The sequence below is a fragment of the Miscanthus floridulus genome, chromosome 17 (genome assembly GCF_019320115.1).
Source record: "Miscanthus floridulus cultivar M001 chromosome 17, ASM1932011v1, whole genome shotgun sequence".
Classification (NCBI taxonomy): domain Eukaryota; kingdom Viridiplantae; phylum Streptophyta; class Magnoliopsida; order Poales; family Poaceae; genus Miscanthus; species Miscanthus floridulus.
Genome location: NC_089596.1, coordinates 98,864,084 through 98,891,474, shown reverse-complemented (window position 1 = coordinate 98,891,474; position 27,391 = coordinate 98,864,084). Strand labels below are relative to the sequence as shown.

The following is a 27,391-nucleotide window of genomic DNA, read 5'->3' as shown; positions in this document are numbered from 1 at the left end:
AATTTTGCCCCTACGCGTTGCTGGTCTGGTTGGACCAGGTAAAGTTGGTCCGGTCGTCTCCCTCCTACCGCCGCCTCCCTTTTTCTTCCTCTACTGGCGCCGTCCCATTCCCCTATGCAAGAACCCTAGATCCCCATGGCTTCGAGCTCGCAATCCATGCCGTTCGGAGCGTCACACTCGGCCTACAGAGATGAACTTCGCATTCTAGAGCTCGAGCCCTATAGAGATGAAGCAGGATTCTTGCCATTGGTACCTTGCTCCAAGTGCGAAACCCTTCTCATCGGTCATGTTTCACATAAGGAGGGCAGCAAGGGGAAGCGATTCTACAAGTGTCCACTGTTGGAGCATGTAAGTTTTGGTGGAATTGCATCTCTTTTTTGGATGCGTTTTTTTGTTGATTTTTTCATCTCTGGTTTGCAGACCAATTATGCCTGTCGCACATACTACTTTGAAGAACACTATGTCCCTTTGTTGGTCTCCAAAGGTGTTCTTCCTCGCCATTTCAGTCAGCTTAGAGGTCATGATGGCATGGGGCTGGAGGTGATGAAGGATGGTAAGGACATGTTGAAGGCCTGCCAAGGTGTTGATGCCTGCTAAGAACTGATGGAGAGTGCAGTCATTCATCTCAAAGATTCAGAGGCACTGCTTAAGGCATTAGTTGATATCAATAGCAAATTGATGACAAAGATGGATAAGATTGGAGAGAGACTGCTTGTAGTTGGTGCTGTAAAGGTGTTTATTTTAGTTTTAGTTTTGTTAGTGTTGTTGGTTAAGTGATGCATAACAACAGCTTATCATGTATCAAGCTATCAACAGCTTATTTCAAAGACTCAATTTGTGAACCTTATCATGTATCAGTATGTAATCATGTATCCAGCATCTTATCTTGCATCTTCTTACAACAGAATTGTGTCACACTCATTTTTGAACTGGCATAACACATAATTGTATCACACTCAGGAATTAAGATAAATTGGCATAACACATAATAAAGTCAGCATGCCAATAAAGTCTGGCCTTCATAACAAGCTTACATATCAGTGTTCATAACACAGCAGCCATAAGCTATGACTTTAAGCGCAAAAGGGAAACATAGTCTGCCAACCCTAGGTTCAGTACACACTAGGTTCATTACACAACAGTTTCATTACATAACAACTAATAAATTTTGTCATCACATGTCTATGATCAACTTCTTCTTGTTGATCCTCTTGTTGGTCATCTCTTCTGAAACAGCCACTGTCTTGCTTGTTTCCATACTCTCAGACTTCTTTTTCTTGGTGGTCTTGCTCACTTTGCTTGCCTTGGTTGTCTTCTTGCTCAGGTCCTTCTTCATTCTTTTCCCTTTCTTTTTCTACCTCATGTCAGCTGTTGGGGGGGGAAGTTTCAGTAGCATACTCCAATGCCCTCTTGCGACTATTAGACACATAAAATAATAGGAATGATAGGAAAAGGTGAGGAAACAAGTGACAATGCTGGGCTATTTCAAGACAGAGATTAAATACCTCCTAGTGTTTGCTGCTGGGCTGTTAGTCAGAGCTGGTGGTGCAACACTGATTTCTTGAGATAGAGTTGGGCTGTTAGTCAGAGCTGGGCTGTTAGTCAGAGCTAGTGGTGCACCTTCAATTTGTGATTGTTGGGTGGATACAGTTGTTGCTGCAGCAGTGGTCTTCTTTGTCCTTGGTCTCTTTGCTGGTGGTGGTGCATCAGAGTCATACACAGTCTCATTGCATGTCTTCATCATGTGACCAAACTGACCACACCTCTTGCACTATCTCTGGGAAGTTGACTTTCCACCTTCTTCAACACCTTTGATCCTCCTAGTTCTTGGATGGCCTGTAGCTCTCTTCAACAATGGGGGCCAAAGTTTGAAACCCATATCTACTTCAGGCCATTGATTCCTATCAGTCATGGGCTTGATCACATGTTCATATGCCTTCTTGAACTTATCAACTGAAAAGTAGTCATCCACATAGTCCTCAACACTTCTATTGCGCATTGGATGGATGAGACAGAGAGCATGAGTACATGGCAATCCAGAAATCTGCCACCTTTGACAGCTGCATGTTCTACTCTCAAGATCCACAGTATGCCTCCAAGTTTTCAATTCTTTAGTAGTACCTTGAATCTCTGTAGTGTTATTGGGCCCCCTATGTATGACATACTGCAAGTTTCTACTCATAGCATGAAGTTCTTTGGTGACTTGAGGCAAGATCTTGTCTATCAACCTCAGTGACAATGCCCTTCTGATATCTTGCTTCTCCATGATCATTTGCCTAATCCTATCCAACAGAGGAACTAAGGCAAGGGACTTTTCATTCCTAATTCAACTGTTGAAAGTCTCTGCTATGTTGTTAGTAACATAGTCACATTTGCATGCATGGGAGAACCTCCATCTACACCACAAGTGCTTGTGGTTGTCCTCTATCCATTGCATTGCTCTTGGTGATGCAGCCTTCATGATGTTGTAATGGCGATCAAAGTGTCTTTGGTTGTAAGCCCTGATGGCTGGCCACAAGTGCTTCTTGAACACTGCACCTCTATACCTCTTGTTGAAATTCTTCACTAGATGTCTCATGCACTCCCTATGTTCTACTCCATCTGAGAAGACAGAGGCAACTCCCTTATCTATACCTTTCCTTGCATCTATGCAGATCACTAGGCCTGGAGGAGATCCAATGGCAACTTTTAGTTTCTCAAACAACCACTGCCAGTTGTCAGCAGATTCTGACTCAAATACACCATATGCTACTAGAAAAAGATAGTTGTGTCCATCCACAGCTGAAGCAGAAGCTAGTTGCCCTCTCCATCTCCTAGTTAGGTGGCTTGAGTCCACACCAAGGAAGGGTCTGCATCCATTCAAAAAACCTTGAACACAGCTGTTGAATGCCACAAACATCCTTGTGAACCTCATCTTCTTCCCAACCAGAGCCCACTCAATGTCCACAATGCTTCCTGGATTTGTCCTCTCCACCTCAGCCTTGAATCTGAAAACATCTTCAAAGCTATCATCCCACTTGCCTTGAAGCTCTTCCAGAGCCATTGCCATTCCATCCCAAACAACATAGTATGAAAGTGTGATGTTGTACTTTTTCTCCAAATCCTTCTTCATTTGGGAAGCTCTAGCTATTGGGTCATGCCTTAGGATGTTAATAACCCTATCCCTCACCCAGTGATTGTTAGCCATGCAGTTTTTTTCCAGATTTGCTGTGGTAGCACAAGTATGTTTCTGATATATCTTCTTTATCTACCAACAACAAGTAGACATCAATAAGTAAACATCATGATCATCAACAAACATCATCAATAAGTATACATCATTAAACATCATGAATAAGTAAATATTAGCTTTGAAAAATGTATCCTCCACTTGCAATTGAGAACAGACCTGCCAAGTTTTCCCATCCTGCAATTGAGAAGCATGTATCCTCCACTTGCATCTTTTCTTCTTGCTCTTGTATCCTTTGTAGCGCCCTCTATACCTTTTGGCTTCACTATAATGAGCTACAATTTCAAATTCTTTTAGAACAACATACTGTCTAATATCCCTCTTAAAGGTGTCCCCATCCTCAAATGTGACACCACAAGCTATAGTTGGATTCTCTAAGTTAGTAACATGCTCAGAAGTCTCACAACCAGCTTCATCATCAACTAACAAATCATCATGAACAAAAGAGTCAGAGTCAGCAGCTCCTTCTTCTTGGTCATCTTGTTGGTCTGCCATATATTGGTTCTCATCATTGATCCCAACATACTCCTCACCATCTTCTTCCCATGCGACATCATCATCAGCAGGCTTCTTACCTCTTCCCTTTCTTCCTTGAGCAGGTATGGATTTCTCAGCTGATTCACCAGAGTTAGTTGAGTTAGCAGTGTCTGAATCACTCACTTCCTCGCTAAGAGACTCAACTTCCTGGGAACCTAAACTAGACATGGCTGCATCAACAGACTGGTTGTTCTGCCCACCATCATTACCAAGCAAAGGGAGCAGCAATGGGGGATCAACAGTAGCACATGCCTCATTATCCAAAGACACACTCTGACTAAATGAAACAGGAACTGTATCATAGAAACTCACAAACAAAGGTAGCCTCCTTAGCTCCCAATATTTCTCAGTAGCATTCATCAAAGTTGAATCAGAGGTTAGACTGGTATAACTTTGCTTGTGCTTGTTAAAAACACAAATTGAACCCCTGATTCTTCCCAGGACACACTCTTTTAGATACATCCGCAGTTAAATCCTTGAGATTAAGAGTGTCCCTATCCCGAATTAGCTGAAAATCTGTTGTACTATGACCAACGTGCCTACCGTCATCGCAAACCTCATAGTAAGCTGGGAACTAATGTCCATCCTAAAACAAGAATTTGTGAAAACCCTAACTAAATTGTCCTCTATTTCATTGCAAGACAAGAACAACAAACAATTGGTGGAAGAGGGGAAAGTGCATACCCGTCAGGAACCCATGACAGATTCACCCCCTTCGACGGTGAATCGATGCTCGGGCAGAGCCGCTTCTGTTGCACCGGCGAAGCCATCTTCACGCATCCATGTAATGGCACGGCGGCTACGACGATGAGGGTGGAGTCGGGGGTGGCGGCGAGGGGCGCGGTGAGGGGCGTGGCGAGGGGCGTAGCTGTGGGTGGCGACGGAGAGTGGCGGTGAGGCCGTGAAAGAGGTGACGGCGGCGAGGGAGAGTGTCTGCGAGGGAGAGTGGTGACGGCGGAAGGGAGAGTGGAGAAGATGAGCTAAGGGCTCATGGGAAAAATGGTTGCCCCTAGCTAAATTCTCGTACAATAATAGTTATCAAGAGAGCATCAAGATGGCACCGTTTGAAGCTTTGTATGGCCGGAAGTGTAGAACCCCGTTGAACTAGGTATAAGCCGGTGAAAGGAGATATTATGGAATTGATTTTGTTCAAGAAGCCAAAGAACAAGTCTGTACTATCCAAACCCATATGGCCGCAGCTCAAGCTAGGCAGAAAAGTTATGCTGATCGACGTAGAAAACCTATTGAGTTTGAAGTTGGAGACTTCATTTATTTGAAAGTCTCACCCATGAAGAGTGTCCAACGCTTTGGTGTGAAGCAAAAGCTTGCGCCGAGATATGTTGGTCCATTTGAAATCATTGGACAAAGTGGTAAGGTGGCGTACAAGATTCAATTACCTCCTGAGATGAGTGCTATCTTCAATGTCTTTCATGTATCCCAATTGAAGAAATGTCTTCACGTCCCTGAGGAGAGAGTTCCATTAGGGGATATCGAGTTAAAATCTGATTTGACCTTTGAAGAAAAGCCAGTCCGAGTGATTGACACTCGTGAGCGAGTGACTCAAAGTCGGGTGGTCAAGTTTTACAAAGTCATGTGGAGTAATCAGAGTAGTGAACGCGATGCAACGTGGGAAAGGGAAGATTATTTGAGGGATGGTTATAAGGAATTCTATCAATAATGGTACGCTTTTCAAATCTCGGGACGAAAATTTTATAAGGGGGAGGGCTGTAACACCCCAGGTGTTTGCCTTCCACATTTGCACTTGCATTTCATGAACATGAGCATCATTCATTCATTCATAAGCTTATATCACATGAAACATGTTTTTGAAACATTGCAACGTATCGTTATATTTCATGTGTGTTGTTTCCATTATGAAATGAAAAGTGTGCAACACTTAGGTGCAACATGTGCCACTCACTTTAGTGAAATATGGTTAGTTAATACTATGCAACAAGATCATGAAACATGTGAAACATGACTATGAAACAGATGTAACAATTCATGTGTTTTTCATTGTTTCAGTACATACGATGCTTGATTCTTGTGTGACCTAGGTGTGGTGTGACTAATAATTCTCTTAAACAACTTAGTGACACCTAGAATGTCAATTGAAACATTGTTCATATTGATCATGTTGTCTAAATAGGATTTCAAAAAGTGGTTTGACTTGTTTTGACCCCTAAACCCTTTTGTTTGACTGTTTAAAAAGTGGAGCTTAGGATGTTTGCATGTCTGAGCAACCTAAAACAAAGTTGTACCAAATTTGATAAGGAACAAACTTTGTTTAGAAGCCAAGTCATGAAAATGTGCACAACATGTTCAAAAAGGACCCACAAGTCAGAAGTGAAAGCTGATTCAACACTTGAAAATATTTCTAAGTCCTTAATGCCATTTCAGTTTGATTGGGCCAACTTTGGCTTGATACAACTCTTGATCCTCTATGATTTAGCTGTTGATTTCTAAAGCAAAGTTGTAGACCTAGCTTAACTCTACAACTTTCATGTACATTGCTTCCACTAATTTGTCACGGTTTAAGAAATCAAACACTGTCAAACATGGCTGTTAGGCGGATCAAGTTAACTGAATGCGAGCTACAGTACCTGATAGAAATCAGAAAACGAGCGCCGCATGGGTGACACTCATCGCTGGTCGCCTGAGCGTGCTGCCATGCGCCGCGGATGCCCTGGCACGGCTGGCCACGACATGAACACCCCCGCACGCCTGCCCGACCAGTTCACCCGGCCATTTTTCATTTTCTTCGCCTCCACCACGAGCAGCAAGCGAGCTCAGCCACTCCGCCATTGCCGAGCACACCGCGCCATCGCAGAGCTTGCTTGCCGCCGCAAAAACGCGCACCACGTCTTCACCATAGCTCCGCCGTGTTCTCCTCTACCTCCTCCACCTCTCAGCCATGCCGATTGGGTCTTGGTAAGGGCGCATTTGCTGTTTTCCACCACCACCGCCATGACGGGGTCTCGCCGGAGTTGGAGCTCCACGCGGCCAACTACCACCGAGGCTTTCCCGTCCCCTTTTCTTTGCTTGGGTAGCACCGTGGCGACCTCCTGTAGCTCATACCGTGCTCGGTTGAGCCAGCTGTGGCTTGCCGCCGCCGGTAGCTCACACCAGAGCTTTGTCGTGCCGCCATCACCGGCGACGAGCCCCCTCCGCTAGGTCTTAGGTCGTGCCACCTGCACCAATCAGTTCCTCTCCTCACGCAGAGCATGTAGGTAGCCGTGGTTTCGCCGGAGGAGCCGCCGTCGGCGAGCTTCGCCGTGTTCAGCACCGTCGAAGCTGCCTCCCCTATTCTTCTCACTGACAAGCGGGTCCGACTGACAACCGGGTCCCAGACGTCAGTGACTGCTTGTTCAACAGGATAGTTCAAATTTCTAGTTTTGAATACTATTTTGTAAAATTTGTAACTCCAAATGTGTAGATCCAAATGCTGTGGTTCAAATTTTGTTAGACTCACAGTGAGGTCTAGTATTTAAGAAAAATATGTCTTGAGCACATGATGTAGAAATTTTGGATGAATTAAATAGGAACTTGAAAGGTGTTTTTGAATGCATGCAAACTTGTTGAAATCATATCTTGAGTTTCTGTGATCCAAAAATTATGAAATTTTGTGGGTAAGCTAGTCTTACTTAGTAGAAGCTCTGGTTAAAATTTAAGAAGCATTGCACGTATGGTTTTTGAGTTATAGATTTTCCTTTTATCATTGATGGATACTTGTGTGAATTTTTGTAAATTATCTAGGTATCCTATGACCATGAAACTTGGTAGGTAGTATCTTAGTACCTTAAGGATGCTATGAAAAATATGAAATCTGTTGCTTGACACTTTTCACTAAGGTTTCCTAATTATGCCATTTTAAGCCATTATGCCTTATCATTTTTGTGTAGGCTGTTATACTTAATCAAATGGTGTGAAATTTTTATGGTAGTCTACTTAGGGTATGTAGTATCTACTGTAATTTTTGTAGATTTAATGGTGTAGTTTTCATATATGTTTACCATTTCCTCTAATTAATTAAATAAATTAAGAAAGGTATTAAAAGAAATGTTTTGGGGATGAACACCCTACTTTCTGGTGTTCTTGTGATATGAGTGATATGTGAGTAGAGTTAGTTTTGTCCAATTATGTGTTTGTATCATAAGTTAATAATTATTTTGTTTGCATTATGTCCCTCTGGACAGATCTGGGGACTTTAGAAAGTTCCCCATGATATTTTGATTTGCTGTGAATGTAATGAATACAAGAGTTGTAGATAATTTATGTATCTAGCTCCTGTCAAAATTTGAGGGCATTTGGCCCAGTAGTTTAGAAACTACAGCTGTTTAAAGTTAGGTTCCAGTTTTGCTTACTCTCTGCCTTGTGAGGACAGAGTTCTGTTGATTGATGAATTCGACCTGGTAAAGGTTTGAATCATGCTTTGAGGTCTGAAAATGAATTGTAGACAATTTCATAAGCTTTCCATATTGTCTTGTTGCATGTCATTTGGGTTTATAAATCTCCAGTTATGGCTAGTTTACTGTACCACTACATAGTCTTCATTTATCTGAAATACAAATGCTTGTGTATGCTGGTGTAGTGTTCTCGTTGATTGTTTAGGGGTTAGCCTAACTTGAGAATATGCTTAGGTGCAGGTGCTAGGTCATTAACTGAAGATGAGCAATTATACATTAGGTTGTATAAACTTGGTAAGTAAAGTGATTTGAATAGGGCTTAAGTTGGAATATGCAGACTACAGCGAACATGTGCATTCCCTGAGCATCCCTGACATTCGTTCATGTACATCCATGATATTTATCTTGCGCATTCATGCAATAGCTGTGCCGAAGGGAGTGACGTTGCTGGAGTTCGAGGGAGCCAACCAGGAAGAGGAGCCTGAGGTGCAGGAAGCCGATGAAGCAGCCGCAGCGGAGGAATTGCTCGAGTGCCCTGACCACCAGCCTTCCTCTTTCCTGAAAGGCAAGCCCCGGAGCATATTAAGTCTCCCATGTTTTTTACAAATACATTGAGTACCTTTTATTCGTTGATGATGCATTAAGTATAGGAATTGGTTGGAACCAATTGCTGCATTATATATCCTTCCTTGTCCAGATATCGCACTGGAATCCTATTTAAGTTTAGGGCAGGTTAAATGCTTAGCCATGCTTATTTTGGTAGAAGTCAGGTGATTTCCTATCACCTGTGAGCTTTAGGATGAGGTGGATCACGGTTGGCTATATTTGCTATCGTGGAAACGAACCATGTGAATAATGAATTAAGACCGGACGGAGTCTTGTGTAGGTTTGGACATAGTGACTCCGTCTGAGTCGTTTAAGGACCGATACGCTGTACGTTCTCATGTCATGTTGAACGTAGCCTAACACTTAGCTGGCTGAATAAGTCATTCCGACCGCGAAGCCTAGTAGCTAGACTCAGGCCGGGGACGCAAGCAGTGGCGTGCATTCTGGAGGTAGTAAGGATGTGCGGAGAGCCATTGGCATAAGTCCAAGGTGGGTTAGAGTCCTGAACAACCTTGGCAGAGTGGTTCTCTGAGAATGTCGATCTGTTCGGACTCACGACTCCTGAATCATACCAAAGGTGACTCGTTTGTGACCCTGACGGGGGAAGCAGGGTTTGTGTTTAGGAATACCCCTCTAGCTAGATAGGAATCGATTCGAATTGCCGTCTCTCCCAGATAGTGAGAACTTGACTAAGTAGCGGCAACGTAGATTCAATTAATTTAACGATATGGTTAAATGGATGATGATGATAAGGTTGCCACAATGAATACCTGATATGGTTATTAATGTTTGCACCCTAATAAAATGATTGCTTAATATAGGTGCTAATATAGATGACAAGTTAATGGCTAAAAAGTCACTGCTAGTCAGGTTAAGAGTTGATCATATTACTTATGCTTTTCCGCAAAAAGAAAGTATCAGCCAGATCCACTACATTAAGCTATGCATAATCCTTGGTGTCATTTGTTTGGTTTTCGATGGGTAAGTCTAGCTGAGTACATTCCCGTACTCAGGGTTTATTCCCTCTTGTTGCAGATGACCTTCTATATCAGGGATTCTATAAGTATTGTCTCCACCCGACGGGTGATGAAGACTAGATCATGGGCATGATCTCTGTTCTCTTATCTAAATGCTTTTGCGTGCTGTGATAAGCAAACTAGTATATGTATTTGAACTCGGGTGTGTAAGTTAAACTATTTGCTTCCGCATGTTTTACAAGACTTGTTTTGTAACAACGATGACTCTGTGATGATGTAAACTATTTGCGAACGTCTGTGAAATATTGTAACGTACGATATGTTACGTTGAATTACTGTGATCTTAGTTGTATGCAAGTTGGTTTGAAATCCTTTGAGATTTTAGTTGACTACCGGGTTTATATGGGCTCAAGTTCGAAAATTTGATCGTTTCGGCGATTGTTTTTGTACTTGTGCTCTTATAATTTGGTCGGTTCTATGACAGACCGTTCTCCTGAGTTGCCTCGGAGTAACGGTCCTGGGCCGCCCTCCACTCCTAGAGGAAACGCCGAGCGTCGTCGCCATTGTAGGAGTTGGAGGAGTCCAACGATGAATCCGGTGCAGAAGCAGCAGACACGGCGACATAAGGCTCGCTGGCCCCGGGAGGAGTAGGAAGTTTGTCATTGAGGACGAACCTGTGGATGCATTAATAGATGATTCTTGCTATGGATGGGAGCATTCAGTCTTACCTCATACGGTGAAGGCGCTGGCTCATCAGCAGGTTTTCCTTTGGCATCTCCTCTACTACGCGCTTGCCGCGGTTGTCTTCGCCGTCCATGGATTTTGGTTAGATTTAAAAGAGGAGAAAAGGGAACCGCTATAGGTTTTGTGAAGATGGAAAGATTGCGAGAGAATGGAAGCAGTTGCAAGTGTAGGTGTGTTTGAGGCCAGAGCCTTTGGGTGGTATTTATAGCCATGAAGCAAGGTAGTAGATATCTCGAGACATGTAAAAGGCAACTGTAATTAATAGAAGGTGAAGCGTTGCCCCACTAATGCCGAAGAGAATAAGGCGTTGATAACCGAGGATGGAAGATTAAGGAGTTTTCTTAGTGGAGTCCGTATTTTCAGACTTAATTGGATTAAAGTCAGAGGTCTAGAATCGGCTATTTTCAAATCGGCTCTTTAGCCGAGATAAAAGATACAGTAAATCGGCAGAAAATATGGTTATCATTGGTTTCACACAAATTATATGTTACAAATGTGGTATGCAGATTACAAGTTTAGAACATCCTAGATTACTTTCAATGCTTTTAGCCAGATAGCATCGACTTCTACGATTTGTTGCTTGTCTTCTTCGGCTGATCCAGGGATGTTCTCGAGGTTGCTGTGGATGGCTTTACGTTCTTTGACCTTGGTCGGCATTTTCCTATTTCTTCTGTTTAATGGCATTGGGTATTTGAGTCAGATTGGACTCATGGCGATCGATGGTAGCCTTCATGTTCTCTAGTTCCTTCTCGAGTTCTACACATTTGGCTTTTAGTTGGTTCTGCTCTGGTTTGATCCTGAGAGAGGAGTTCTTCAAGTTATCTATTAGATGTGCTAGCTTTTTGGCCTCTTGTTTGTTGGAGTTCTTCTTGGCCAATAAAGCTTCGCGATTAGCTAGGTATCTATGAGCCCTTTTCACTCTTGGAGCTTGATCTTCAATGATGAATAAAGGTGTCAAAGCTTCGATGAGATCTAGGGACAAAATATCCTTGATAGCTAAGAAGATTCTTTGCATTGGAGCTACATCTTGGACTAAATCGGCTATATCCTTCTCAAGCATTGGCAATATGTCCCTTAGCTGATTTCTGGTCTCTTTTGATAAAGTCTCTTGAAGATAGGTGGCTAATAAGATAATCTCACCTTCATCTATGTATTCTTCAAAGTTGAAGGAGTAGCTCAGATCTGGAGAATTAAGTGTCTATGTATGAGCAAAGGAAATTTTATTAGGAAGGTCGAATCAGCTGATAACCAGATAAATGGTGAAGTAAACACAACACCTTTTCTAGAAGAGGCTCTAGTTGAAGAGAAGGAACAGGCGATGATGTGCCAGCATCTTTTCCTACAGTCATTTGAATCGACTCTGGGTTTTTAGGGATAGTGTCTGCGAGCACCAAGGAGTGTTTTAGTTTATGTTTGCAATGAAATGATAGATGAACATGAGAATTTCATACCATCAATTGTTTGCTGAGCTGGGGAATCAGTAGTTTGGGCATTAGCATAAGCAGGATGATCATTAGCTGGTGAATTATCAAACCTTTGTTCTTGTGCAAATGACTTTTCAGGTAGAGTCTGACAAGGTAAATGGTCAGAAGAGAATAAAATTATATAAAATTAGGAGACTTGGGAGGATACCTTGGTACAATTAGGAGGTGAAATAGAGAGATGCTCATCTTCTGTCACCTGAGGTCTGTTAGAAACATCGGTTGTTTCAATTGTAATCGGCTCTTTAGGGGGAACAACCGATGAGAGGTTGGTGGATACAGATTCAAGTGCCTAGGACAGTAGTTTAGCACCAAAAATAGACTGCGATGCAATACTTGATGGCTGTAAAAGGGAATTGGATCAGAAATTAAATGTTAATATGAGAAGGGAGATCAGTTGATTTACCTGAGTAGCTGATGGTTTGGTTCTACGGAATCTTTTCCCAGTGGTAGTTTTTTGAGTCACACCTCTGGCTGCCTTGCGTTTGGAAGACTAGTATGTAAGTATTGCTGGAGCAGCTAGGGATCTTCATCAGCTTCTTTAAGATGGGTGTTATGGATCCCATTCTTGAGGCTAGACATGGTAGATAGTATTCTATGGGATGCCCCTTCCTAGCCATGCTTGGGGGATCGAATTTGGTGTCCTAAAAAGTTTGTTAGAACAGTTGGTAGGGAAATTTATTGAATAATTTTTGTAAAAAGGAATGATAAGTTACCTCACTGTCAGAAGCGAAATCTTCATCCAGAGCTATGCAGCAAGGATGGACTGACCCACAGAAGAGATGGGAGTGCCATTCTTGCCACCAGGAGTCAAATAGGTTGGAAGAGAAGGTGACTCTTGTCCAGTCATGCAAGCAAAAGGAAGGAAGATCTAATCCTAGTTGAAAGACTCTGAAGGCTTCTAGAGGTAGCTGACCAAGGCCAAATTGATGGGCCATGAAACAAGGATTGAAGAATTCGTAAGTTGGAAGATTTTCTGGGAGAAAAGAACCGGTAGCCATTTTGCCACGGCCATGGTGAAATTCAGTTGGCAATACATAGGGTTTGATGATGCAACTAGAAATTGTTGTAGCTGTTTCATCTGAGCAGCCTGATTCAAACTAAAATTTGACTGTCATAACTAATTTATTGTCTTCATCTTCATCATAAGGCAGCCAAGTCAAGATGTTTGCATCAAATCCTCTGTAGAATTTCTTAAAGAGATGGCATACATGGACAACAATTGTTATGGCTGATGTAGCCTCACCATAATTCATACACTATCAAGTTCTTCCTTCTTTTCCTTTGTAATCTTTAGCAAAGTTGAAAGAAGGAAAGCTCAGATTTCTGAGATCGGGTCTTACAATCTTGTGCATATACAGGTTCAGCCATAGTTATATCAACCACCAAGGGCCACTAATGGTATGCACTGGTTCGTTCTTCAGCAACTGGATAGCTACCTAGTGCATCAGATGATAAGTTGATCCTAGTAGGTATTTTCCAAGAGGAATTTAATTGCCAGCTGCTAGACACTCTGCTAGGTATTTATGATTGAAAGTTTGACTACAAGATGATCCACAAAAGATGAATCTTTCCAGCCACATATTCAAGAAAGCTATATGTTTCCTTTTGGCAACAGTTGATCCATCTCCAATGTGGTTCAAAATGTAGCTTGCCCATCCTATGCAGTCTGATATTTTGGCTAATTTCTTAGAGCTAGCACTTAAGAAGTCATAAGGTTCTATTAATCCTATTATTCTAAGGTCGGTCAACATATAAACATCGGCCAAAGTGATGGTCATTGGGCCATGACCAAAAACGAAAGCATTTAAGGTGTTGGACTAGAAGTAAGATGCAGAAATTAGAAGTGAATCAGTCCTCTCCATTCCAGACAGTGAGAGTATCAAGCATTGATTCAAGTCATAAATCTCCCAATCTCCAGCCTTTTCCTCTGATACTCTATGAAATCAATCTCTCCATCCCTTAGGCATTTTAGGTCAGTTTCTAAAGGGAGTTTTGGTGTTCTAGGAGGATAAATCTACTACAAATTATTTGAAGAGGATTCGGTTGGTTTCTTGACAGATAAAGTCAGATGGATCAAGGTCACCCATAGGCCCAAGATAATAGACATTGGGAACAATAGCTGATGGAATCAAAATTTCATTCCTCATTTCTTAGAAACTAGATAGAATAAATTTGAGAAAGGAAATACAGGGTAACAGCTTATACTTGGAAGATGAGAACTTGAAAGCATACCTCAGGGACGTGCCCACTGGTCGTCATCGTAGCCAAAATGGATCTGGATCTGAGGAATGTTACTTGAATAACAGCTTGATAGAGCAGGGGTTTTGCTAGGGTTAAGATTTGGTGATGGCGGCTTTGGTTGTTGAGGCTTGCTCGAGAAAGAAGGGGAAAGTGAATAGGGCGAGTAAGTTGGAAATAATACTGCTTGGGGTATTATATAAAATTTGGACTGAGAAATCAGGAGTCGTGCGTATATTTTGGAATAAACAGTTATGACACAGTGAGTAGGTAAATAGAAATTTTGGAATAAAATCATTTTTATCCCAAAATTGGGGGGCATGTGTTTACACTAAAATCTGGAAAGAAGAAAGCGGGAACTCGAAGCTTCTAAGATTGTATCATCAAGGAATCAATCAGATATGAATCGATATCGGCTAGTTTTGAGGCAGTGTCAAAATCAGCTATTTTATAGATGACGTCAGCAGATTATGTCGATGGACTACGTGCGGATGGCGTCGGGGAAAAATATGTCGGACTCTACAAAAAGGAAAAGATTAGGGTCCAAGTTATTTTAGAAATGTTTTCTTTTGTTCCAAGAATTGTAATGAGTCGTATTTTAGTAGGATTCATGTTTAGGTTCTGGATATAAATATTGGACCCCGGTTAATGTAAAAGGATATAAAACAATCAATCAATCAATACAATTACTTTTCTAGCTTCACGCTAACCCTTAGGACTAGGAGTATTATAGATCTCGATGAGTTCTTCAACAAGCAGGGCTGCATTGACTAATAGACCTCTGGCTTGTCTGTGAGTACCGTCACAACTTGTATCATACTTGTAAAGCTACATCAGCCGATTGATCTTTTACGAGTATAATATAAGTTATTTATCAATCTGTATCATTATTTGTAAGGCTGCATGAGCTGATTGATCTCTTAGGAATCATAATATAGATCAAAGTTACCGATCTTGTGTTAAACAACTTGTTTAATACAATATCACCAGTTATCGAATCTGCTAAGATTAGTAAGATTTTTCTTGCTATTTTTGGCTGATTCACCAGTTATCGATCTTATTATAATTAATGTTCCATTAATTATAACAAATCACCTGATTGACATAGAGACAGATCGACATCATATCATCATAATTGATCGTATTCTAGTCTGGTCATGCTTTGAATCTTATGATTGATGACTTGATTCTGCTAGATCGGTTGTTTTATCTCTATTATAATCAAACATAGTATGCATTCAAAGATATGTTTCAATCCTGAATAAACTCACTAGTTAATGAGATCTAATCTAATGACACTATCGTAGCTTGCATCGATCCGGTCGAACCTCACTGGTAAGACTTTGGGTTAGAGATTATCGATTAGTGGTTTTATTATGGTCGAGATATGTACTCTATTTTGTTTGCTATGCATGCATCGGCCATTTTAGCCGATTTGCCTGTGCTTTCATATATATGGCACGCTTTCATGAGCCTGTCAATATATAGATGGTTTTATGGATTCTTTGGCTTTAGTTTGTTATCATTATCATAGCTATATCGATCTGGTCGAACCTCACTGTTTGTAGATCCATTTATACCAGACAGTCGATTTGTTCGCATGTAATATCCCTTCTCATTAAACTTATCAGCTCAATGCTTTACAGTGGTTATATCCATCTAGCTGATGATGTTTCTTTATATTACTTATATCTAGGTGTATTGTATTTCTTATTATAAATCAATCATGACCCACGAGCATCATAGTCCCTAAATAGTCGATTTCTTCTCGTATCGGCTATTTAGTCGATTCATTTGTTTGGCTGCTCTCGAAGCAGCATACTTGGAATTGTATGGGCAACATCAGCATATTCCACCCTAAACTACTAATAAAACTTTCTCTCCTTATCAATTGCAGGTCAAATTGACTAGCACACTTTTAGGATTTTTAGGATCGACTGGTCCTATGTTGAAGCTAAGCAGATCTTTGGTTTGACTCCGCTTAGATCATCTGGCTTGCAGTGTGTCAGGTGCGTTGCCATATTTTGGCGCCGACAGCGGTGCTGACCACTTGTGTGGTGGCTGCAATGTAGAGCAGAAGCGGTTCCCCGTTGTTTGGGGGGACCAGGATCGAGGACCTTCGTTAGGAGGCTGCTTGACCTTGTCAAGTGCCTCCTAGGGCCTCGAGCGACCATTCGAAGTAGTCATCCTTCTTCAGAAGCCGATAGAGGGGGAAGACCTCGTTCACCGAGGCGCAAGATAAAATTGTTGAGCATGGTGAGGCACCCGATACTCGTTGTACCCCCTTTATGTTCTGAATTGGGCCCATCCTCATGATGGCCGAGATCTTCTCTAGGTTGGCTTCGATGCCACGCTTAGAGACAATAAAACCCAGTAGCATACCCCTTAGGACCCCGAAAACATACTTCTCGAGGTTGAGTTTGATGTTGTTTGCTAGGAGTTTCACGAAGGTCTGCTCTAGGTCAGCTATGACGTGGTCATCCCATTTGGATTTGACCATGATGTCACCCACATAGGCCTCGACAGTCTGCCCGATGAGATCCCCAAAACACTTAAGCATGCAACATTGGTACGTAGCCCCTGTGTTGTTCAGGCCGAATGACATTGTGATGTAGCGGAACAATCTGAATAGGGTGATCAAAGATGTCGTGAGCTAGTCAGACTCTTTCATCGTGATTTGATGGTACCCAGAGTATGCATCAAGGAAGCAAAGGGTTTCTCACCCTAAGGTCAAGTCGACTACTTGGTCTATGCATGGTAAAGGAAACAGATCCTTTGGACATGCTTTATTGAAACCCATGTAGTCAACGCACATTCTCCATTTCCCACTCTTTTTTCATACAAAAACAAGATTGGCTAACCATTCGGGGTGGTATACCTCCTTGATGAACCTGGCCACCAAAAGATTTGCAATCTCCTCGCCGATGGCCCTACGTTTTTTCTCGTTGAAGCAACATAGACGCTGCTTCACTGGCTTGGAGCCTAGCCTAATCTTCAAGGTGTGCTCGATGACTTCTCTCGGAATGCCTAGCGTGTTCGAGGGTCTCCACACAAAGATGTCTCTATTGGCGTGGAGGAAGTTGGTGAGCGTGCTTTCCTATTCGAAGGAAAGCATAGTGCTGATGCACACCACTTTGCCCTTGGAGCTGCTAGGGTCTATGAGGACCTCCTTGGCACCCTCTACAGGCTCAAAAGACCCCGCCGTCCGCTTGGGGTTGGGTGCTTCTTCGGCAACCTCCTCCCTGAAGGTTGCAAGCTCTTTGGAGGCGACAATTGCCGTGGCATGTTCGCAGCACTCGACCTCACACTCATAGGCACGCTGGAAGGAGGCGCTGATGGTGATGGCCCCGCATGCACCCGGCATCTTCAACTTTAGATAGGTGTAGTTGGGGATGGCCATGAACTTCGCGTAGCATGGATGTCCTAGGATGGCATGGTAGGTTCCATGGAACTCGACCACCTCAAAGGTAAGGGTCTTCGTCCTATAATTGCTCAAATTTCTAAAGGTGACAGGCAGATCGATCTACCCAAGTGGCACGACCTACTTTCTAGGTATGATGTCATAGAAAGGCGCCTCGATCGGTAGGATGCGTGATCGGTCTATGCCCATGGCATTGAGTGTTTTAGCGTACATGATATTGAGGCCACTGCCTCCATCCATCAGCACCTTAGTGAGCCGCTTTGTACCGATGATCAGGTCGACCACGAGCGGATATCTTCCTAGCTATGGGACGCTTTTCGGGTGGTCGGTCCAATCAAAGCTTATGGCGGACTCTGACCATTAGAGGAAGGAAGGCGTGGTTGGCTCGGGCGTATAGACCTCGCGGCACGTAAGCTTCTGGTGGTGCCTGAAGTCGTACGTTGTCGACCCTTTAAAGATAATGAGGCAGCCATCCAGCGCTAGAAATCCACCATCCTTCCCCTCAGCATCATCGCTTGGGCTCCTTCCTATGCTCTCCCTTGTTGGAGCTTCCGGACAATAACCACTTCATGAGGACGCAGTCCTTGTATAGGTGTTTGATGGGGAAAGCATGGTTCGGGCATGGCCATTTGAGCAGCTTCTCAAAGTGGTATGGGGTACTCTCGGTGGGCTTCTAGCCCCTTGCGGTAGGCGGTGGCCACGAACGAGCCCTCACGCTGCTACTTGTTCTTTTTCTTATTGGGGCAGTTGGAGGTGCCTTTGCCGACATCCTCGTCCTGCTTTGCCTTGCCTTTGAGGCGGTCGAAAATCACCCCGACCGCCTCCTCGCTCGAGGCATGGTTGGTGGCGATGTCAAGGAGCTCCTCAGTGGTTCATGGGCCCTTACGTCCTAGCTTGTGAACCAGGAACTCACAGGTGGTCCTAGACAGGAAAGCTCCTATGACCTCGGTGTCGGTGATGTCAGGCAGCTCGTTGCACTACGGGGAGAAGCGCCGGATGTACCCACAAAGAGTTTCCCTAAACTTATGTTGGTAGTTTTTTTTAGATCACATGGGTTTCCAGGATGCGCGTATGTGCCCTAGAAGTTTTCCACGAAGATCTCTTTTAGGTCCACCCAACTTTAGATTCGGTTGGGTGGAAGGTGTTCCAACCATGTTCGCGCCAAATCAGCTAGCAACAATGGAAGGTTGTGGATAATGAAATCATCACTATCCACTCTACTAGCTTGGCAAGCAAGCTGATAATCCTCGAGCCATAGTCTGAGGTTTGTTTCCCTAGAGTATTTTGGGATGTTGGTTGGTGGTCGGTACTGTGGTGGGAAGACGGCATTGAGGATGTGTCGGCCAAAGGCCTGAGGTCCCGGCAAGTCAGGGCTCGAGCTTTGGTCCTCGTCGCTGTCATAGCATCCGCCACGATGAGGGTGGTAGCCACAACTAGCCTCCTCCCCCGCATCACCGTAGGCATGCCTATGGGCATCGATGGTGTCGCACGCGTCATGGTGGAGGCTGAGACGTTCATGCACCGGGATCATGGCATGTGGCCTACCATCTTGTTGTGCCTGGTGGACTAACACGTCTTTGTCGAGTCACTCTGAGGACGTGCGCTGGCTAGCATTGAGCTTGTGTCGTTGGGATAGCGAGCTCTCAGCCTACTACGCCGCCGCACGCTCGAGTAGCATGCGAATCTCATGATGGGCCCGATGATCCTCGGGTGTCATGGGCTTCGGAAGCCCCCGGAGTAAGGTCGATGCGGCATCGATGTTCTGGCTTGCCCGAGTGAAGTGTGGGAGGGCTTCGTCGTCCTCGATGATCCTCCGGTTCACGTCGCGGGCCACAACACGCGCACGCCCACTGTTTCTGTGGCGTTCAATCTCTCGCTCGAGCTCCGTGCATTTCTACTTGAGCTAGAGTCATGCTTCTTCAAGCTCTTAGTGTCGCGCCCTCAGCTACTCTACCCGCAAGCGGGGTGGGGCCCCTACGTCCCCCTCAACATCGTCGTCGAGGTCATCTGCTGGGGTAGCCCTCCCTCATGGATGCTTTCGATGTATTTCTTAGGGGTACCTGCCATGAAACATTCACATGAGGGGTGATGGCTTCCCCTGCTGGAGTCAGAGTCAGAGGACGATTCTGATTCTTCCACGAGGAGGTCGTAGAAAGATTCCATGACATATTTGGTTATCCCCACGAACTCGTCGTTCGTAGGGGATGAGGGCATGTGTTGCACCACAAGGTGGCCAACGGTCTCTGCGGTATTGCGCAGACCAAACGGGAGCGCTGTTGGGGCACTCCAGATGAGGTATTCTAGGAGAGTGGCTCTCGTCTAGTAAGCTACGTCATGACGTTGACGAACGAGAAGGTGAGGCAGCCCAGGTGCTCCCGGGATGGTCGGGGTCCTAAGAAGGCGCCGAGCTGACGCTCTAGCCTCCTATAATCAAAGCCAAGGAGCTAGTCGCTCCCGGGGGCATGGGTCTCCAGTGCGTGCAGCTGTAGCTCCTCAATCGCTTCGGCGATCGCGTCGAGGCCGGCGAAGTGAAGAGGTTGGACGGCGATGGGAACCTGCGCCAACTCTACCTCCATCATAACGATGAAGTCTAGGTTCCCGAAGCGCACATGCGTGCCTAGGGCCTAGCTGACGCCATGACTAGTCATCCGAGGCCTCATGTGGACGTCAAGACGCGCAAAAAGCCCCTACCTAGCGCATCAACTGTCGGTGTTTTTGGACCACCAACGAGTAAATTTGTATTTGCGCGTCTGGCTCGAATGGTGTGCTCGGATGACACAAGGGTTTATACTGGTTCAGACGGAACATCTCTACGTCTAGTTCACTGCTGCTCGTGTTACCGGCACTTGGTTTGTGGTAGGGGTTATAAACAGGCGAGAGAGGGAAAGGATCCCAAGTCTCTGGTGGAAGGAGTGAACAGGTGCTAAGAGCTCGATCGCGGCTCAGTTGTGTGCTCGTGTTGTGCTCTTGTGTTCTGATCCGTTCGTCCGAGACCTCGGTAAGGGCGCCTTGCTTTCTCTTTTATAGGCAAAGGAAAAGCGTGGGTTACAGTGGAGGAAAAGGAGAAGAACAAGAGAGAAAAGAGAGAGAGAGAGCGAAGAGAGAGAAGAAGGCTTCCAGGGTCATCAGGTCCTTCTTCTCCTTTATGTGGGTCCTACCGATCCTGTAGATGTCAATAGGGATGGCTTCACATCGCGGCCCTGTTCTTCACTGGCGCCATGCGCAGGCGTCATCTCCCGATCATGGCATTCCACTTCGTCCCGACGGACGTCATGGTGAACTAACGTCCATGTTAGCGTCTGTACGAGGGTCAGGCAAAACAATATCGGTATGCCCAACACTGTTCTTGATGTGAATCGCCAGGTATGGCCCATCATGGCCACGGGTTACATCGAGGCGTGTCAGCCTCTTTCTTGGTGTTAGAGTTTTGACCCAGGCCCATACGCTTGGACCTAAAGTGGTTGGTGGTGGTATGGGTCCCCGTCGGACGAGATAGAACCTGCGTCCTTAGGATCGAGCTAGACGAAGCACGGACCCAAGGGGTCGGGCGAGTCAGAGCCCACGGCCTTGGGGTCGAGCGAGACGGAGCCCTCACCCGAGGGATCGGGCGAGACGGAGCCGACGTCTTCGGGGTCGGGCGAGACGGAACCTGCACCCGAGGGGTCGGGCGAGACGGAACCTACGACCTTGGGCGAGACAGAGCCCGCACCCGAGGGGTCGGGCGAGACGGACCCCGCGTCCTCGGGGTCGAGCGAGACGGAGCCCGCACCCAAGGGGTCGGGCGAGACGGAGCCCGCGTCCTCGGGGTCGAGCGAGACAGAGCCTATGTCCTCGGGGTCGGGCAAGACGGAGCCCGCACCTGAGACTCGAGCGAGACGGAACCCGCGACCTTGGGCGAGACGGAGTCTGTGGCCTTGGGGTCGCTCGAGACCTTTTAATACATCTCGAGGGATCTGGGGGAGTCAGCGTGGGTGCTAACCTCCTTGCTTTGGGTATCCCTAATAACGATACCCGACAGGAGTGCTCCAAGAACATCGCGAACAAGGACGTGGCAATTGGGATTTGGTGTGGAAGCACGCGAAGTCCACCAGGTACACCGCGCGTGGCCGGAGCATCAGGTACAGAGGCTTTAGCCTGCTTGAGCTACGTCGAGGAGCCGCAGTTGAGGAGGGCGCGGGAGGCGGCATCCACGACGCGCGGGTGATCACCACCGGGCACGTGAGACGGTGGCTGCGGACGAGCTCTACCGGAACGCGTGCAAGACGATGGCTGCCTCGAGCACAGCTGGCAGCTGCACCTATGGAGGGCCATCCTAGGCCTGGTAGCGGCAAGCATAGTCGGGCATGATGCGATGCTCGGCAGCGGCCAGTGTCGGTGCAAGGCAGCGTGAAGCAATTAACATGCTGTTTCGGCAATGGCGTTGGCAGCGGCGCGATGTCGCCTAGGGTCAGCAGCGTGGGCAGCAGCAGCGATGCCTTCTCGTGTTCGTGCTCACCGTGTCACGCGATCGCCAGTTAAGGGGACGCGAGCCTCGAGCACTTCGGGACGGCAACGAGGGCGGAGAACTAGGCCGCAGCGCAGAGCTCCCTCGGCCCTTCATGTACACAGGAAAGAGAAGAGAAAGAGAGAAGAGAATGTTTGGGTGGCTGAAAAACGGACCCCACTATAGAGTAAAATTATCATTTTATCTATCTGTTTGACACCGTTCAATAGAAAAGCGAATAGAATTGTTTGGGAAGAGAAAAAAAAATTAGAACGATTGTGCTCGTGGGAGCTTAACTTTTTTTTTTTATATGGCTATGCCACAAATGTAAAAGCTTCCGACAAAACCCTCGCCTCACTTGTCCCCTCGCCTCGCTGCGTCCTCCCTAGCTGCGGCGCGTCACTAGGACACGGAGATCCAGCGGCGATTCCGGCGATGGAGTACGTGAACCCCCTCACCGGCTTCCGCGTCGACGGCCGCCGTCCCAACGAGGTGATGCCTCCTCCCCCGCTTTCCCCCTCGCGCGGTTCATGCGCACAACCCTGTCTCACCCGGTGTTTGACGTCACGCAGATGCGGCAACTCAAGGGCGAGGTCGGCGTCGTTGCGCGCGCAGACGGGTGAGTAAGGCTCTCCTCCGACTCTGATGGACGGGAGCGAAACCAACTCCTATTCCATTAGGGTTGCGGACGGCGGTACGGTGCTCGCTTTTGATCGGTTCTGCTGGTTTTTGTTGCTCTGCGCAGGTCGGCGCTGTTCGAGATGGGCAACACCAGAGTCATCGCTGCCGTCTACGGCCCTCGAGAGGTGATTCCCTCTGTCCTATTTGTGTATCTCGGTGTATACATGTGCCAGTGGTGATACATAGGTCATGAGCACTGCGGGTTTGAGGAGATGCCTCTCAGAGGAGGCTCACATTTGCTCGTGTATTCCCGTTCAAAAACATTTGCTCGTGTACTGTGTGATAGTTGAATTTAGTCTTTAGGGGGCTTTTTCAGTGAAAGTGGGGATCATATGGAAAAACTTGTCTATTGTTTACATTTTCTATATCCATGAAGAGTGTTTGAAAACCACTAGGATCCACAATGGCCTATGGGCAGTAGAACATTGTTTGTTTATATGCAGTGTTCTTTCCTGAGTTATACTGGAGATGGAGAACTTGGAATTATGGAAATATCAATGACTCGCATTCTTTCCTTCCTGTCAAACTACACACAACACCAGGGAACCCTGAGAGTCATAGGGCTTCACCTTATATTGCTTTGTTGCACCTCCTTATTTTCTTTTTCCTGTTGTCAGGACGAGCAATTTACTTTTCAGTGTAACCAAATAACTAAAAGTTCACTGCTCTTGGTTTGCTCATTCAGGTTCAGAACAAAGGTCAGCAAGTAAACAGCAACGAGGCTTTGGTAAAGTTTCACCGCTCCAAGTGCATTCTTTAGTTCTAGGTTGTCCTTTGTGATGTGTTCCTGAGAGAGTTCTGTATGCAGGTTCGTTGTGAGTATAGGATGGCAGAATTTAGTACAGGAGATCGGAGGAGAAAACCAAAGGGTGACAGGTATTCCAACTTCAACACAGTAAAAATTTGACTTCTGATATGGCAAATGTGTATTATTTTTCTCTCTACCTTATCAACAAGCTTCTTTTCCTTGCATCCTGTGTTTTTGAAATCACGATTGACTTTCCCAATAGAGTAAAGAATCCTCAGTGAACGAATGCGTGTTTGATGTTTTTTGTTGGATGGCTTTGTGGTCTGCACATGCCAGTGTCGCTAGAAGCCTGACATGTCCATCCATCCCAGCGCGCAGCGCCCAAAGCTGTAACAGAGGATTAGTGATGTGATTAGTTGGTTTGTTTTGTTTCTTCAGAGGAAATTTAGCTTGGTAGTCAGTTTATTAGATTGGTTTCTTAGGCACTGAGATCTCAAAGGCATCGGCTATTGAGTTTGGCAAGTAAACAGTTGTCCCTAATTCATCTAAACCGGGCCTCCACCTCGTGAGAGGGTGAACTTGCCTCCACCTGTTTGCTTAATTCCCCAATTCCCAGCCATATCAGTATTATATAAGTCGTAATTCAGTACCTTGATCTTATTCTTTTCTTGGTTCCTTTCTCTTCCCCCTCCCCCCCCGCCCCCCCCTTTCTTTTTCTCTATATTCTAATATATTAATCGTTAGGGGCGTGCCCCTCCTATTTCCATAAAAAAAAAGGTCATGGTTAAAACCAGAAATTTCATGAGTAGCATCCGGCGTAACAAAAACAATGCTGCATTGCTGTAGTATAATTTAGTTGATTTGCTTTAGTTGCTGTTGGGGTGAACACCCAGTGTGCAAAGTGGATATAAGTTGCGTGAACTAAAGTGGATTTAGCTTGAAGGTACATGGCATTTCATTGCCTATACTATGATAGTGAATTGACGCTACAATCATCTGGCAGGCGGTCAACAGAAATTTCTCTTGTTATTCGACAGACAATGGAGGCAAGCATATTAACACATTTAATGCCACGCTCACAGGTTGGTTCTGTTTAGTCACGTGTCCTTTAAAAAACTTTAGTTTTTTTGTATGATATCAGGGCCAACTTCCAATGCTTGTTATACTTTTTTGCAGATTGATATATATGTCCAAGTTCTTCAAGCTGATGGTGGTAGGTGTTCTTCTTTCCTATTTCTGATTGTTGAAGCTTGTCTCCAGGCTGTATTTACTCTGAACCCCTCTATTATTTATTCTGGACCAAAGCTTTCTTTCTTTTTTTCTAAATGTAAAACGAGGTCAAGCAAGGGCATTTTTTTCCGTGGGCTGAGTAAATCTAGATTTATGCTTTGCATGATGAGACAAGCTGGAGAATGTATACCAATTATCCTTTTACCCTTAGCTACATTACCCAGTATTCCTATAGCATATTAGTATATTACTATATTACTCATGCTATAGCATATTATTCTTTTGCTTCTTGGAAATAATTTAACCTATATTACTCATTCATGCTATGGCATATTATTCTTTTGCCTCTAGGAAATAATTTAACCATAGTTTGTGCTTCAAAATTATTGTCATCTTGACCATGAAAATGTGTACAACAGGAACGAGGTCAGCTTGCATCAATGCTGCAACACTAGCTCTTGCAGATGCTGGGATTCCAATGCGAGACATTGTCACATCTTGCAGTGCTGGCTATCTGTGTTCTACTCCTTTGCTCGGTAAGACACCTACCTAATTTTCATATCTTTAATTGTAATCTTATGGTATAAATAAAGTCAACTAATTCTAATGTACTATACCAGATTTAAATTACCTCGAAGACAGTGCTGGGGGTTCCGATGTCACCGTTGGCATTCTTGCAAAGATGGACAAAGTGACTTTACTTCAGGTAGAAAGATCATGAATCACATTCTTGCCTCAAGACTCTCTAGGCCCAATCAAATTATATGTTTCAGATTTGCTCTCCTGTGAAATACTTCTTTTGTGTTTGATTACTGCATAGTATTATTCTTTTGTTAGCATCAGAAACAGCAGCTTAAAATGTGCCTTTTCAGATGGATGCAAAATTACCGATGGATACATTTGAAAATGTAATGGGCCTTGCAATAGAAGGGTGCAAAGCAATTGCAAGTTACATCCGAGAGGTAAACAACTTTTTGTTGATATTCCATTATTCTTGCCTGCATTTTTTTTTTTTGTTTACATTGACTTACTACCTATCATTATCATTGACCTTTGGAACTTCTGGGTTGTTGACGATTGTTCTGAAACAGGTGCTATTGGAGAACACAAAGAAGCTTGAGTGTCAGCGTGGTTAACCTTAGGAGGTGCATCCCATTTGCCCAGTTTGTTTACACTTGAAGCCTTGACTGGTCTGGGTAAAACTAAAATGGTTTATCTCCGTACTCGGCAGTGCATGCAAATTAATGACCTGAACCTGTCGAAGATTGCTGACCCAACAATGGACATCACACAGCCATTAAAAAGTCTTACTTGTTGTGGATGGATGGCTTTTGTGCATTGCATTGCAGTGCACAGGAACTTCCTTGGCTTGCTTGAACTTCCAATGGAGTATGTGTAAGTCATCAGAAGTTGTTCTAAGGCAGCTTGTCATCATCAGAGATACAAGATATGCTGGAATTGTGAGGAACCTAGAATTGTAATCCTCAGTAATTCCTGTAAACTGATATAAATTGAGGGTGACATTGTACTGCTAATCCTCAGTAAGGTGTTATTGGAATTTTTGTGACAGTTCCTGTAAACTGGTATAATATTTTTTTTATTTTTTTAAGAGAAGGTCCAGTGGGGCTCCTGCTCAGCCCCAAATCAAGGCGCCCCCAAAATCCCCCCTCCCACTTTGTGGGCATTTGGTAGAGCATTTGCGGGCAATGCCACAGTGCTGCCTAGTTTTATTGCATTTGCTATGAAACCCACCCCTCCACTCCCCACAGACAAGTAGGGGACCTGTTCTAGGGCGTAGTATTAAAGTTGCTCTTTTCAACCCTTGTGTGTACAAAGTTTTGCTATGTGTTTTTTTAACAAAAAAATGTTGATTTTGTCCCTGAATTTATATTTTAGCATCTCATTACGTAATTTCTAGCTCCGCCTTTGTCCCCAAGCGAAGTTGCATAATTCTTGAATCCAGCAACTGAAGGATAGCTGAGGTGCACTGACTCGGGGGCATTGTTGTGTATATACAGCAAAAAACTAAAAACACCCACCAAGCTTAAGAACACATCCTCAGCTCAGCTCAAGGGGACTAATATAAACTCACTGGCTCCTACTGCATGCCAGAGTCTTGCCTCTTCATTTGACTTACTAATGAGGCCATCTGCCATTGTGTGCCGATGATGATAGAAAATTCTTGCATCCGTCTCTTTCCAAATCTCCCAGGCAACTAGTATGATGAGGTTTACCCGGTGGCTGCTCCATTGGCTGGTGGATGGTAAATTGACACCGTCCAGAGTCGCAAAGTATGCCAAGTTCATTAGCTGTAGCGACAGTGTACCAGTAGGTGAATGCAGTTCTGTCACCGCGTGCGTGCTTCACTGCTCCTGGACGATCTCAAGTCCAGAGTCGGTTTTGGAAGGCTGAGGACATGTTTCTTCTAATCTAGTTACAATACCTGTTGAATCTGAGCGCTTGGATAACAACCCGAGTACACGGCAGTTCGAAAGAGGATGAGTCAGCGGTCATCTTTTAGTCACTGTCAACGGTTCACCCTTTGTTCAGTCCAAACAACGGCTAATGATATGTGACCTCTAACTAGAGTTTTGATGAACACCAGAA

General features: G+C 44.8%; 1 protein-coding gene across 2 annotated transcripts; it reads left to right on the top strand.

Moving 5' to 3' along the window:
• Positions 1-22,468: 22,468 nt before the first annotated feature.
• LOC136518299 (exosome complex component RRP41 homolog) lies at positions 22,469-27,391 on the top strand. 2 transcript variants are annotated; one of them, XM_066511949.1, is made up of 12 exons: positions 22,469-22,617; positions 22,698-22,744; positions 22,871-22,931; positions 23,492-23,533; positions 23,615-23,682; positions 24,558-24,636; positions 24,731-24,767; positions 25,204-25,320; positions 25,405-25,490; positions 25,657-25,746; positions 25,876-25,929; positions 26,016-27,391. In XM_066511949.1, the coding sequence occupies exons 1-11, from the start codon at positions 22,561-22,563 to the stop codon at positions 25,918-25,920; spliced, it is 729 nt and encodes a 242-aa protein (XP_066368046.1). In that variant the 5' UTR covers positions 22,469-22,560; the 3' UTR covers positions 25,921-25,929; positions 26,016-27,391. The 2 variants fall into 2 exon arrangements, with proteins under 2 accessions (XP_066368046.1, XP_066368045.1); XM_066511948.1 differs by having other exon boundaries at positions 25,876-27,386.

What these genes read in the sequence shown, in the direction of transcription:
- LOC136518299 (XM_066511949.1), top strand. Translation starts at nt 22,561, where the DNA reads ATGGAGTACGTGAACCCCCTCACCGGCTTCCGCGTCGACGGCCGCCGT. An exon ending in GTCGTTGCGCGCGCAGACGG is followed by an intron (nt 22,745 to 22,870) that starts GTGAGTAAGGCT and finishes TGCTCTGCGCAG; the next exon opens with GTCGGCGCTGTTCGAGATGG. An exon ending in ATTTAATGCCACGCTCACAG is followed by an intron (nt 24,637 to 24,730) that starts GTTGGTTCTGTT and finishes ACTTTTTTGCAG; the next exon opens with ATTGATATATATGTCCAAGT.